The sequence below is a fragment of the Lepidochelys olivacea genome, assembly GCF_965140295.1.
Source record: "Lepidochelys olivacea isolate rLepOli2 genome assembly, chromosome: 23".
Classification (NCBI taxonomy): domain Eukaryota; kingdom Metazoa; phylum Chordata; order Testudines; family Cheloniidae; genus Lepidochelys; species Lepidochelys olivacea.
The window spans coordinates 4,244,472-4,259,170 of NC_140433.1; the positions used below are offsets into that span (position 1 = coordinate 4,244,472).

The 14,699-nt window shown below is 58.4% G+C and overlaps 1 protein-coding gene across 1 annotated transcript; it reads right to left on the reverse strand.

Annotated features, from left to right (window-relative positions):
• Nucleotides 1-456: 456 nt before the first annotated feature.
• Nucleotides 457-12,891, reverse strand: LOC311511870 (synaptosomal-associated protein 25-like). Its single transcript, XM_084612798.1, has 8 exons — nucleotides 12,812-12,891; nucleotides 7,629-7,781; nucleotides 6,023-6,064; nucleotides 5,376-5,424; nucleotides 4,468-4,585; nucleotides 3,881-4,015; nucleotides 3,112-3,256; nucleotides 457-2,305 (listed from the first exon to the last, which is right to left on the reverse strand). Exons 2-8 carry the CDS (start codon nucleotides 7,698-7,700, stop codon nucleotides 2,237-2,239), a joined length of 630 nt encoding a protein of 209 aa, XP_084468924.1. The 5' UTR covers nucleotides 7,701-7,781; nucleotides 12,812-12,891; the 3' UTR covers nucleotides 457-2,236.
• Between the last annotated feature and the right edge of the window lie 1,808 nt (nucleotides 12,892-14,699).

The following is a 14,699-nucleotide window of genomic DNA, read 5'->3' on the forward strand; positions in this document are numbered from 1 at the left end:
GAGCAGCCTCAGGGCAAACTGGAGGCAATTGACCCAAACGAGGACAGGTTTAGAAAACCTGACCCAGGAGGAAAGGCTGAAAGAAGGAGGCAGGTTTAGTCTAGAGAAGAGAAGGTTGAGGGGAGACCTGAGAACAGTCGTCAATTACGTTAAGAGCTACATAAAGCGGAGGGTGAGCCACTGTTCTCCATTGTGGGTAGGCCAAGCAGGAATTGTCCTAACCCGCAGCAAGGGAGATAGTAGAAACTCCAGGGGGAGTCAGGGCTACTTGGTCCTGTCTCAACTCAGAGGGGGTGGATTAGCTGACCCGGGGAGGTCCCTTTCAGCCCAACGTTCCTAGGATGCTGTGGGACGGGCACACACCCCTCCTCTGGAGCCTTTTACCAGCTGGCGAAATGGACACGGATTTGAGTTTATCGTAAAGAAAAAGGCACTTTTGCTTTTGCTTTTGCTTTTGCTTTTTTTTGTATTATGCTTTGGAAGAAAAAAATCACCTCGCTTACATCACGGATAAAAATGAAGAGGGCCCCTCACACAGACAGGGGCTTCGGTGTCACAGTGACAGATTACGTTTGAAAACCAAACACACACACAGAGGGATACAACCCAGGGAGTCATCGGCATGCGCCCCACCTCCCAATTCAGCCATTCCATCAGTCTTATTTCCCTTCATTTAGTTCATGAAATAGTTGCTTCAGGAATATCCTGTGGTGGGGAGTTCCACAGATTACCAGGAAAGGATGGAGGGGGAACTGAACCAGGGAAATCTCTGATGTCCCCCTTCTCTGATTCATCTTTCCCATCACTGCTGTTTCTCTTCAATTGGTTAATGAAATGTTTGCTTCAGGAATATCCTGTGGTGGGGAGTTCCCCAGGTTACCAGGAAAGGATGGAGGTGGAACTCAACCAGGGAAATCTCCAATGTCCCCATTCTCTGATTCATCTCTTCCATCATTCCTGTTTCTCTTCAGTTAGTTAATGAAATGTTTGCTTCAGGAATATCCTGTTGTGGGGGGTTCCACAGGTTAACAGGGAAGGATGGAGTGGAGAATTGAACCAGGCAAGTCTCTGGCCTGACCCTCTCTGATTCAGCTGTCCTGTCAATCCAGTTTGGCTTCATTTAGCTACTGAAGCATTTGTGTCAGTTGATATAGGGGCTTTCTTCAGAACAGTGTGGCCTAGTGGATAGAGCACTGGAGCGGGACTCAGGAGACCTGGGTTCTATTCCCAACTCTGCCATGGGTGAGCTTGGGCAAGTCACTTCCCTTCTCTGTGCCTCAGTTTCCCTATCTGTAGAATGGGGATAGAGATACTGACACCATCACTCCCCTTTGTAAAGTGCTTTGAGATTTATGGATGATAAAATCTCGGGATTATTAATATCTTGTGGTGGGGAGTTCCACAGGTTAACGTGCTTCATAAAATCAGAGGCTGCTCGGAACCTCTCTCAATCAAAGTTGGCTGGGATAATGCACAAGAAAATTCCTGTCTCCCTCTCACCCCCTCCCCTACCCCCATTTCTCTCCAGAGGGCAGAGAACTGCCCAATCCCACATCTGACTGGCCCTCCCCCGGCACTCATTATCTGCCCCTGGGAAAACCCATCTCAGCCAGGGGAAGGAGCCTCAAGGGTAGGGTCATAGGGGGCGGGGGGGCATGAGGACCCAATCACAACAGGAGGGGTGAGGGAGATTAGGGTCCCATAGGAGGCAGGGCTGTGGCAGTTTGAAAATAGAGCCAAATATCCACACGTCACGCTCCAAAAATTCCCCCAGACTGGGAGAAAGTTCCATGCAGATTCCTCCTTCTGAGTCACTGCACTGGGGCAGGATGCACTAGGGTCTGCCTTCCCTATAGCGGGGGGGGGGTCACGTGTGTACCCCCCCAAGAGGAAATAAAGATTCCTCCCCCCGCCCACAACACATGGAGCCACTATGTCTGTAGCATACTCCACCCTCCCAGCTGCGACTGAGCCTGCAACCTTCAGCTCCCAGGGACAGCCCTCTCCCACTGGAGCTACAGAAGGAGCTCCCCTAGCTGGCTGCAATAGTAGGGCTGTTATCCGCTAAGTGCCATGGCAGTGCGCACACCCTACGCCCGCCCCCAAGCATCCGGGGCTCCACCTAACACACAGCGCTGGAGACTCCAGGGCAGGTTGGACAGCAGGGACGGACAGATGGACGACCGGGAGCCGGGGTGGGGGGGCAGCGAAGCGGGAGAGCACGTGGGGCCGGGGCTCATGCATTTTTGAGAATCTTCTTGGCCCGGGTGTTGGCCTCTTGGATGCGATCTTCGTTCACGGTGACCTGCGGGGAGAGGAGCCGGCGGTGGACCGCGCTCACGCAGACAACTCTGCGGGGGGCCACGGCTCCCTGGTAGGGGCTGCAAACCCTCCCGCAGCAACCTAAGCACCTAGTTCCCGAGCAGGCGGGCGGGGGGCTACCCGGGAGCGCCGGACCTGCTGGTGCAGGTCTATCCCCTCGCTAGCTGCTGCTAGAGGGTTTCGAACCCAGGACTCCACCGCTCGGAAGCCCAGCCCTCTCCCACTTGAACATGGCACCGGAAAGGGGTCGCTGGGTCCTCGAATCCCATCCCCTGCCAACCCCGCCAACCTCAGCCGATCACAGCCCAATTTAATCCCACTTCTTCCGATGCCTTTAGCTTTCACAGCTCGTCTTCCTGGGGTATTTCTAGACAGCCCTCAGCTCCCCGCTCAGCCTGCTCAACTCCTCCCTTCCCCTCACGCTCCTCGCCGCCTTTCTCCGCACCTTGAATTCAAGGAGGGACTCGCTCCTTCGGCCAGCTGCAGTAGCTGGGCTGTTATCCACCAGCTGGAGCGGGATGCAGCGCACGATTCACAAGTGCGTGGCACCGGGTGAGCGTGTTCAGCTGGTAGGACACCCTCCTTAGGCAGGGGAGCAGCTGACGGCCGAGCAGTGAACCGAGCTGGAGGGGGGTTCTCAGCCCGGATCCTTAATGGGGCAAGACACTGCCCCATCTCCAGCCCCCTACAGCATCCCACTCCTTTGGCACCCCCTGCAGGCAACCAGGCTCCTGCCCAAAGGCTCAGTCTCCAGGTGGGGAGACGGGCATGCGGCCGCGCAGCGCTCACCTTCTCCATGATCTTGTCCACCTGCTTGTTCTGGATGTCGATCTCGTTGCCCACGTCCAGAGCCATGCTCTTCAAGTTGCCCAGGATGCTCCCCACCTGCACCAGGTTCTCCTCCATCTCGTCCTCCCGTGCGTCATTGGTTATTCTGGAAGATCCGCCCCTCCCCCCGCCCCTCCCGTAAGGTGGGGAGCGTCCTGCTCCGACCCTAAACACTAACAGCACCAGCCTCCCTGCTGCCTAGGCTAAGGGAGTAGCTCCCTCTGCGACGGGGCAGTAGCAGGCTATTATCCTCTATGCAGGCTGCAGCCGCTGCAGCCACTTTATTAGACCTTGGATTCCCGCTGCTTCCCCATTCATGGCGGTTCCCCAGTCAGGCCCTCTTTTCTGAGCCCCTCTCCCTGCAGCACAACGCCCCCCGGTGGGGCATGGAGGCCAGCACCAACTTTGAGGGGAAAGCACCCCTTACTGAGCCCCCGATCCTGCCCCCTAGCACCGCGCTGGAGCATCGAGTCCCTGATGGTCCAGAACCCCGCAGGACTGTCTCAAGAACCTGGGGTAGGGGGGTCAGGTCTTGAGGTCCCCTCCCCAGATGCAAATAACCTAAGGGATTTGGGGTTCTCTCCCCCCAGGCGAGAGCACCCCTTCCTGAACCACCCACCCCACTCCCTTTGCTTCCAGTGGGACATCAGCAGATGGGCTCCCAGACCAAGGGGGCCTAGCTGGACTCAGCCCCCTGGAGGCGCCTGGGGGTGGGTCCTGCTGACCCTACCTGTGGATGTAGTCCCCGCTCATGGTCATCTGCTCCCTTTCATCTGCCACCCGCGAGGGCTGCGTGGAGACCACCCCGTCCTGGGTGTTGCCCCAGACTGCCTTGTACGCCTCACTGGCCTTGATGTTCTTCAGCCTCAGTAAAACAGGAGGGGGTGGAGCCGGTGAGACACAGGCCTGGGGGGGTCTGACGCCCACCAGGGCAGCCAGGTTCCCCCCTTTCCCTGGCTGGGGTCAGATCCCACAGGGCAGCCCCCCAAAACTCGGCTGGGGTCTGATCCCACAGGGCTGCCCCCACACCCGGCTGGGGTCTGGTCCCACAGGGCTGCCCCCCCAAAACCCGGCTGGAGTCTGATCCCACAGAGCTGCCCCCACACATGACTGGGGTCTGATCCCACAGGGCTGCCCCCCAAAACCCAGCTGGGGTCTGATCCCACAGGGCTGCCCCAGGCATCCCCAGGTACCCTGAGATGCAGGGGTGTGGGGCAGCTGCGTTGTCACATGGGGATGGGACCGGCAGGATGGAGGTGACAGGGGGGCAGATTACAGGGGTGTCTCCCCTTCCAGGCAGGGGGCGGGGGGGCTTACTTGGCACAGGGGCAGACACAGAGGCCGCAGCACTTGGCCATGTCTGTCAGGTTCTTCTCCGCCTCCTTCATGTCCTGGTTGATCTGATCCAGCCCCTCGTCAATCCGGTCCAGCTGTTCTGGAGCGGAGGAGGGGCAGGTGAGTGCCGGGGCCAGGGGGGCAGATGAGGCCGTAGGGCTGGGGGAGCCTATGGGGGGTTGGGGGGAGCCCCTGGTGGGGGCAGGCTCTAGGTTGGCAGTGGACTGAGTCTTCACTTGGACCTGCCCCCAGTCAGGAGGAGCCCGGGGCTGTCTCAGGAGGCATGAACCCAGGGTAGGGTAATGGGGAGTTGCGGGTACCAGGGGGGTTCAGGTCTTGAGGTTCATCCCAGGGTACAAATAACCTACGGGGTTGGGGTTTGCTCCTCCCAGTTGAGAGGAAGGCGGGGGAGCCAATGGGGAGCACCACCCACCCCCGGCACTGAGAATTCAGTGCTGTGAGCTTCCCCACAGCAGTGCCCTGGCCAGTTCCAGCTTGGACTCCAGCCACCATGGCTGTGAGTTACTGTGTGTGTGTGTGGGGGGGGATATTGGAGCTAGCTCCCACCCCTGCTCTCTCATGTGCTCAGCCCCTTCCCCAGCGCTGATGCCCCCCCACGCCCATGGGAGTTGGGAGCCGCACAGCCAAGGGCTGGGGGTGGGGGCACTGGCGTCTCAGGAACCGGGTCCATCCGGGACCTGGCCTGGATCCAGCAGAACTCAGGGGGGTCCAGCCTTAAACTGGAGCTGGTGCTGATCCAGCCGGGTGGGTCTGTGACAGGAGCGACGTGGTTGGGGGGGGGTCTGGGAGTGTCCCCCCCAGGCACACACTGGCTGTGTCCTGCTCCTCCCGCCTCCCCCCCCCATCCCACCCCCCAGCCTCTTTCTCACCTCCCTGTTCATCCAGCATCACCAAGATCTGGATCCCAGCGTCTTTGCTCTGCGGTGGGAGAGGAGGCAAGTGGGGAGAGGGGGGGCAGTGTTAGCAAACCCCGGCCCAGCCGCTGCCCGGTGACACCAACCTCAGAACAGCTCTCTGATGCCAGAGGCTGTGAGCTTCCCCACAGCAGTGCTCTGCCAGGAACCCCAATGCTGTGAGCTTCCACACAGCAGTGCCCTGCCAAGAACACCGATGCTGCAAGCTTCCGCACAGCAGTGCTCTGCCAGGAATTCCGGTGCCATGAGCTTCCCCACAGCAGTGTCCATACAGAATGGCAGTGTTGTGAGCTTCCCCACAAGAGTGCCCAGCCAGGGATTCCACAGCTGTGAGCTTCCCTACAGCAGTGCCCTGCCAGTACCAGGCTGAAGACTCTGGTGCAGTGAACTTCCCCACAACAGAGCCCTTCCCGTACCTGGCTGGGACCTCTGATGCTGTGAACTTCCCCACAGCAGTGCCCTGATCAGTTCCAGCTGGGACTCCAGTTTTCCAGCCCCAAGGGACAGCTGCCATTGCCATCAGCTGCTGCACAGCTCTGTATTAAAGGGGGTGCCAAGGGACCACCCCCCCATCACCCCCGGGGTCCTTGCTCAGCTCTTACCTCTTCCACCATATGCAGCATTCGACGGGTGCTCTCCAGAGACTGCAGGGGAGAACAGAGAACAGGGTGTTGGTACAAGAAACGCCGCCCGGCACTCCCATCGGCAGAGCGTACGTGCCCCCGCTGAGGAGCTCAGTACAGTGCAGCTACCTCTGGGGCACGGCCCTTCAACAGCGCAACAAAACCACAGCAAGGCTTCTTGCAGAAAGTGCCTGCATAGCTGGGGGAGAGCAAGTGGGGTGGGATGGGGTGCAGTGTGGTGTCGGGGGGAGAGATGTTATGCGGGGGAGGCAGGCTGGCCCGCAAGCCTCGTGGTTACAATGTTACTCTGGGACTTAGGGGATCTGGGTTTGATTTCAGTCTCGGCCACCAATTCCCCATGAGACCTTGGGTGAGTGAGTGTGCCTCAGTTTCCCCACCTGTAAAAGATGGATGATAATCCTTCCCTTGTCTATTTAGACTGAAAGCTCTCTAGGCCCTTGCGATGTGTCTGGGCGGCGCCCTGCGCAATGGGGCCCTGATCTCGGTCACTGTGTGTCTGGGCAGCACCCGGCCCGGCAGGGCCCTGATCCCCATCGTGTGGCTGTTACTGTAATAATCTATCCGTGTGGGCTTTGCATTGAGAGACCCAGGGAGGCACCTGCCTTGTGCTCACTGAATCTGTCCCCTTCCGGGCCCCCTGTAATGAGCTCTCGACCAGCGGTTGTCCTGCCGTGGGACAGCACCCAAATCCCTTGGCTTCCCCCCGACCGTCCGCTGCACTGTGTGTGCCCTGGGAGGGGATGGTTCCCAGTGACTGAGCGCCCGGTTCAGGAGCTGCCACTTCCCCAGCTGCCATTTTCACCCCACCCGTCGCCACCAGGGGCAGGGGCTGGGATTTCCTTCCCCTCCGCCTGGGCCTCACTCTCGTCCCCGCAAGGCGGTTCGGATCCCTTTGTTCTCTCTGGCCCCATCTTTCCCCTGTTCCCCTAGGTGGAAGCATTTTCCCGTGGGTGGGGGGAGGGGGCTGGGTGTCAGGACTCCTGGGTTCTCTCCCCAGCTCTGGGAGGGGAGGGGGGCTGGTAGTTAGAGCAGGCAGGCTGGAGTTGGGACTCCTGGGTTCTCTCCCCAGCTCTGGGAGGGGAGCGGGGGCCGGTAGTTAGAGCAGGCAGGCTGGAGTTGGGACTCCTGGGTTCTCTCCCCAGCTCTGGGAGGGGAGTGGGGGCTAGTAGTTAGAGCAGGCAGGCTGGAGTTGGGACTCCTGGGTTCTCTCCCCAGCTCTGGGAGGGGAGTGGGGGCCAGTAGTTAGAGCAGGCAGGCTGGAGTCAGGACTCCTGGGTTCTCTCCCCAGCTCTGGGAGGGGAGCGGGGGCTAGTGAGTTGGAGCAGGCAGGCTGGAGTCGGGACTCCTGGGTTCTCTCCCCAGCTCTGGGAGGGGAGCGGGGGCTAGTGAGTTGGAGCAGGCAGGCTGGAGTCAGGACTCTGCCACTGACTTGCAGTGTGGCCTTGCCCAAGTCACTTCCTCTCTCGGTGCCTCAGTTTCTGCAGTGGGGGTATTCACACGCCTGCCCCAGCGCCAGGCACCCTGGGATGCTAGAGATGGCCCCAGCACCCTCCTCCCTGCTCACCTCATCTGTGATCTGATCCACGCGGCGCTGCACCTCCTGCGACTCGGGCCCCACAGTGCCGTTGGCTGCCATCCTGCAGGCTCCCCGGCGGAGGGCGAGTGCCTTCGGGAACACACGGGGGACGGGCTCTGCTTACAGCCTCTCCCGGATCACCTGCAGGGGGTGACGTAAAGCAGCTGCGCTAGTGTCCAGAGCCCTGCAAGCGGCAGACGAAGGCTGAGATTTCCAGCCTAGGGGGCTTAGATACATCACTTATGATGGGGTGTCTAAATCCCCTAGGCTGTGGAGCCTACAAACCTATACAAACCCTATTGGTTGGAGAGCTCAGCACAGTGCCTAGGGCTAGAAGGGACTGGCGTTTATTTATGGATGGGGGGTGCCCTGGATGGATGGATGGATGGATGGAGCGTGATTGGATGTGCTGGGGGGGGAGAAGGGGTGCCCGGAGGGACGGAGGGGAGTGCTGGGGTGGGAGGGATGGAGCGGGGGTCACAGACAGATGGAGAAAGATCCGGGGCAAAAAAAAAAAAAACAACATATGAAGAGAGACTGAAACGACTGGGAGTGTTACATTAGAGAGGCGTGAATAGGAGGGGACGTGAGAAACACTGTGCCCAGGAGAGAGAAGGGAGATTGGGCAGGGACCCCATCTCATCACTCAGCGACAGGCAATGGAACTGAACGTGTGGATTCGAACTCAACACCAGGAAATGCTTTTCCACACGAGGCGTCAGCCTGCGGAACCGACGGCCACCGGATGCCGCTGAGGATGGGAATTTAATGCAACCAACACCGCCCCTGGGTGGCGCTCTCTCTCCCTCTAGTGATGGTCACATACAGGGGGATTGAGCCTGCTACAGCCTCGATTAAGTGAGCAGGGACTTTTAGCTCAGACAGGAAATGGAGAGGCTCACGCATTGAGATCCAGAAGTCGCAGGTCCCAGCCTCGCTGCCGACAACCGAAAGTCACAGAGGCAAGAGTCAAAAAGGGGGTCGGACTTTGATATGGAGAACAAGAATCTGCCAGGGCAGGCTAAGAAGACAGTGTAACCTATGGGGTCACATAGGCATCTGCTAATTGGAAATGTGCTGAAATGCAAGTACAGAGCAGGGCTTTAGGCTCCATATTATTAAAGCTAAGTGTGAACAAGAGGGATTAATAGAAATGAGGCAAGGCGTGACCTTGGGTCAGGTAGTAAATCTGCGGGGGGTTTCCGGCCGGTGTTGTAGGGGAATTTGGAGGTGTCTCAGAAGAGTAGCAACTGCAGAATTTGCATCGACACAAACGACCTTTCAAGCCATGTTGGACAACAGCCAATAAAGAAGTAGACAACATTTGGGTTTGGGGGCCCAGCTTAAATACAGCAGCCGCCAAAATACAGATCAGGTCAAAGGCAGGTTTCATTAATTAAGGGGTCTTGTTATAATTGGCTAGGGAAAGGGCAGTACCCCGGTTTTAGAGCAGAGCATGCATCTGCATCGGGGTGCTGTTACCAAATGGATTTTTTGTCCATTCTTCTCGGCCCGGGACCAGTGAGTATCCACACAGGGGCTGGTTCTTTTGTAGTGGCTGTGTGCTTTCCCTCTTGATTTTTATATTAAATAAACTCTGTAATTCTCTCTCTCATGGTGTCCTTCACAGCCCTCCCTGGAATTCACTGATTTGAAATGGCTCCCACCATAAAGAGTTGAGTTTGGTTCTATTCCTTAGAAGGAAAGGATTCATTGGGAAGCTGTAAATCCAGACAGGGAGAGAAATCTCCTGCTTCAGGATTTATGCTGATCATAGAATATCAGGGTTGGAAGGGACCTCAGGAGGTCATCTAGTCCGACTGACTGCTCAAAGCAGGACCAGTCCCCAATTTTGGCCCCAGATGCCTAAATGGCCCCCTCAAGGATTGAACTCACAACCCATGGTTTAGCAGGCCAATGCTCAAAGCATTGAGCTACCCCTCCCTCCTGTGATCTCTGTGAGAGGTCGGGGTGAGGGGCAAACTGTCCCACGTCTGCTACTGCAGGGTTCTGATACTTTCCTCTGTTGCAGCCAGTGCTGGGAGTTGTCAGAGACGGGAGACCAGGCTTTGAGTCTGATCCAGTCTTGCAGTTCCTATGTTCAGCTAGCATCTAGATGCCCTGATCAGGGATCAAGACCCTTTGTGCCATGCACGGCATAGTCCCCGACCGAGATCAGGGCCCCCCTGTGCCAGGCACTGCACAGTCCCCGACCGAGATCAGGGCCCCATTGTGCCGGGCGCTGCACAGGTCTCACTGAGATCAGGGTCCCATTGTGCCAGGCGCTGCACAGACAGAGCGAGAAACAGTCCCTGCCCCAAAGAGCTAAACAGTCTAAACGGACAAATGGTAAACTGAGGCACAGAGCAACGCAGTGACTAGTCCATGGTCACCGACGGAGTCTGCGGCAGAGCCAGGAATGGCCTCCAGATCTCCCGCGTCCCATCGTTCCTCAGAGCACCTTTCATGCTCCCTCCGTATTTGTCTTTCGTTGTCCCTGATCTGATTTTCGACCTTGTCTTTTTCATTTAGTTTCACCCCCCACCCCCTGTCTAAAGCAGACCCCAATACTGCTAGGGCCAAACCCACAACATTGACACGGGTCAGAACCAGGCCAGAACCCCAGGCCCCTGCCCCCTCGCTGCGAGATCTAAATCAGCGCCCCTACGGCCTCGTGTTATCCCAAGATGCTCAGCTGTTACTTCACCTCTACTAACGTATGGAGAGAGATTTGCCAAGTATCCTCCCCACCCACACTCACAACACCCCCCTTTCCTGGGGGGCACGGGGGAACCAGTGACAGCTTATTTTTAACATGCCTCGCTGGGAGTCTGGCGGGGGAGCTGCAAGCGAGCAGCAGCAATCAGCTGCCTCATAATAAGGGCTCTGTGGCCGGTGCCGGGAGAGGAGGTGGGGCAGGATGACAGGGGGTGTCAGCCCCGGGACTGTGCCTCCCCGGCGGGATTACTAACCAGGCTCTGAGGCCGGGGCGTACGGCCTGGAGGCAGCGCCTGGAGAAAGGCATCCTCAGATCTGCCCAGGAAGCCCCACACTGCAAACAGTGATGGGGGTGTATCAAGAGGGGGGCGCTCTTCCTTCCCAGTACTGAGCCCAATGGGGCACCAGGGGGCACTGTGCTGCAGGGAGCGGGGTGGGGGCTCAGCAGGGGGCGCTCTCCCCGGGCAGTCAGTGCCAGTCCCAGTGCGGTGCTAGGGGGCGCTGTGGGGCAGGGGGCGCCCTCCCCTCCCAGTCAGCTGCCTCATAATATGGGGGGTATAGCACTGGGCGGAGCTGGGAGGATGCAATCGTTCCTGCCGTCAGGGCACTCAGCGCTGCTTGGATGAGCAGCGCCAGGGGTCTGGGGTCCATCTCCCTGCACTGTAACTTCTGCCGAACACATTATCCGTCGTGTCGTGCCGCAGCGACCATCATCCAGGGATCTCAGAACACTTCAGAATCGCCTGTGAAGGATCGTTGTCCCCATTTTACAGGGAGGGAAACTGAGGCACAGAGTGGCGAGGAAGGTCACAGCCAGCCAGTGGCAGTGCCAAGGAATAGAACCGGGGAGTCAGGAGGCCAAGTGCCCCTTGCTCTAACTCATAGATCACTCCTCCCCTCCCAGAGCTGAGGAAAGAACCCAGGAGTCCCTGGCTCCCAGTCTCCTGTACTAACCAGTAGACACCACTCCCCTCCCAGAGCTGAGGGTAGATCCTAGGAGTCCTGACTCCCAATCCCCCAACCGGCTCTAACCACTAGGCTAGACCATTCTTACTCAGGTCTGCAAACTAAGGAAACTACCTTTATAAACCCCAGAACTGAAATGTAGCTAGGCCCCCCTGTGCTTTGGCCAGACCAGACTTTGTGAGGCACCTATGATCCGCTTACAACATTAGGACCCAGGAAGGACCAGGGCTAAGGGCCTGGTTCCGGTTCTGCCACTGATTCACCGCGTAACCTTGGGCAAGTTACTCCCTCTCTCTGGGGTCCATCTCCCAGCCCCACGGACTGGCTCCCAGCCGGTAGCATGGGTCCATTTCATGCTTAACCAGATGGACTCCTTTGTAGATGGCCACATTTAGGGTTTGATCCTGTTGGGTGCCAAGTCCCCCCTGCTCTAACTGGTGCCAAGTACCTCCTGGGTGGTGCTGAGAGGCCTTCCACTCCTGCTGAAATCAACGAGCCTTGGGCAGAGTGGGGGATGCTGGGCCCACGGCAGGATCAGGAGCTGGGGAAGCTGGAGTTACCATCTCATGTGGCCAGAGCCCCTCAGAACATGGGACTGCCCTGACCACGGGAAATCCAGGCACTGGGCTGTGTCCCCAAAGCCGAACATTTGAAACTGTTCACGGAATAACAATTCCAAACACGTCCATTTGGAAACTTCAAAGTGACCCTCTGGGACAGATTTGATCCCGTCCAAACATGACAGCGCAAATGGGAATAGTAAACAGAAAAGCTCTAAATGATAGTATAATATAATGGGGTCATCTTTTTGTTCTGTGTCTGTACAGCGCCTGGCACAATGGGGGACTGGTCCAGTACTGGGATGACAAAGTGCTACCGTAATACACCTAATAGCAATACAAATGAACAGCGCCTAACACAATGGGGGTCTGGTAAGAGCCGTGCCAGGTTGGCCCCTCTTTGCCAGAAGCCATCGATCTTCCACTCCCAGATCCAACACCTGCTGCCCTTGGCACCCCAGATGGAGACGAAGGTCTGGCAGTAGGGGGGGAGGCGGGGGAGGGGTTTGAAAAGGACCAGCCCAGAGGCAGGGAAAGTCCCAGGAATGATCCAGATGGGAGCGTGAGGCTGGGAGGGGGTGGAGAGATAGGTTGACCAGCCCCCCTCCCTCCTGCCAGCCACAGACTGCCCCACCCCACAGACCCCCACCCCCTCTGTCTGGAATCTTCATGGACCCCATCTGCTCAGACCCCCCCAAAGCCTCCCCCAGACCTCCCTGCAACCTCCAATTCTCTCCAGACCAGACCCTCCTTTCTCCATCCTCCTACCCAGACCTTCCTCCAGAGACCCTCCCACTCCCTGCCCAGATCCCCTCCCACTGCCCCATCCACCCTCCCCTTTACAGACCTGCCCCCAATCCCAGGGCCGGAGGATCCTCACCCCCCCTGCAGCCCTCGCCCCAGAGGAGCGGCTCCCTCCCCTTTTACCTGTTGCTAGCTCAGTTCCAGGATCCCTGTTCTGTTTCCAGTCACAGCAGCTCAGAGTCTCTGTCTGCTCCTCTGAGAGGTGGGGGGGGGAGGGTTGGCCCCACCTCTAGGGGGCTCCCATTGGACAGTTGGCCTAGCTGGCAGCTCAGGATGCTTTCCCATTGGCTGCCAGCAAAAGGGGGGTCAGGACCGGGTGGGTTAAGAGCCTGAGGCTGGTACCCACCCACCCACCTGAGGATGCTGTTACCAGGGGCAACCTCCAGCCTATGACGTTAGCTGGGGAGCAGTGAGGCCGGAGATGGCGACTTGGCATGGTAACCCGGGCAACATGCCCGGCAACTTGCATGGCAACCTGGCCAACTCGCCTAGGCAGCTTGGTACTGCAACCTGGGCAATTTGGCGTGGTAACCTGAACCACCGGCCATAGCGCCAGGCAACCTGGGCACCTAGCCTGGTAACATGGGCCTCTTTGTAACCCAGGCAACCTGGGCCGCGCTCCTGGGAGCCGACTGGGCAGCCTGGCAGCGACGTGGCATCCAGACTCGCTTGGGCCCTTTCAATCCCGCGCCCCTGAGGAGGAAAAGGGCCGTGGCTTGAACTGGTGCTTGGCGGGGAGCTGCCTGGCTGAGGATAATCCAGCAGGGGGCGATGGATTCCACCGGGGGGGAGAGAGGGGGGGCCTATCGCAGCTGCTGCCAGGGCGGGGCTTAGTTGACAGGCCCATGGCTGGCACAGCCCTGTAGCTTTTCACTCTCATCCATGACTCTGCACCTGCCACAACATGACAGGGCCCTTTGTAATAGGGCCTCAGGCCGGGCTGTGCACACAGTGTGACTGTCTTAAGCAGGCAGTGAATCAGGACTCCTGGGTTCGTCTCCCAGCTTTGAGAGGGCAGTGGGGTCTTGTGGCTAGGACAGGGGCAGGGGCTGGGCATAGGAAGCAGGGTTTACACGGGGCTCAGGCTGCCGGCCCCACGCCTGGGGCTCCATGCCCACCCCCAGCGATGTCCCGTCTTGGCCCCCTTCCCCCTGTCTGTGTTCCCCGCCTCCCAGAGCCACTGCTTTGCTCCTGGTCCCAGTTCCAGGGGTGGGGGTGAGGTAAAAATAGGGCTTTGTGGTTTCGCTGGCTTTCAGCACCCCCACTATAAAAAGTGTTCCAGCACCCCTGGGGCTAGGAGTCAGGACTCCTGGGTTCTGCTCCCAGCACCGGGAGAAAAGTGGGGTTTAGTGGTTAGAGCAGAGTGCGAGGAGTCAGGACTCCTGGGTTCCATGCCCAACTTTGGGAAGGGCGTGTGGGCCTAGTGATTAGAGCAGGGGAACTGGGAGCCAGGACTTCTGGGTTCTGCTCCGAGCTGGGGAGTGGGGGCTAGTGGTTAGAGCAGGGAGGCTGGGAGCCAGGACTCCATGGGGCTAACAGTCAGAGGCTCTTGGCCAGCATTAGGTGGGATGAGGGGCTGTAGTGAGCCCACAGGAGAGAAGGTAACAGGCTGTGGATATAACAAGCCCAGCGCTTTCTTCGCCCAAGGCGTAACAGTCTCATGGGGACGCCTGCTGAACTGCGAACAACTCCCTGTGCAGCAGGTGTGATCCAGGCAGCCCCACATGTCCCAGCCTGCCAGCTGAACTGTGACCGGGCTGCTCGAGGCCCCGACCGAACTGGCTCCTCTACATGCTGGGTGTGCCGAGGTTATTCAGTTCACAGATCACTGTAGAGTTGCTTTATGCCTTAAGCCCTGACCCTGCCTCTGCCCCGGAGAATGGGACAAGAGGAGGGGCGGGGGTGCTGGCAACTGCTCAAGAGATCCTCGGTTCAGCTGCTATTGAATAACAGTTTGAAATGGGTTGTCACTTCACATTTATTGTCATGCAATGTGCAATTCACCGCTTAC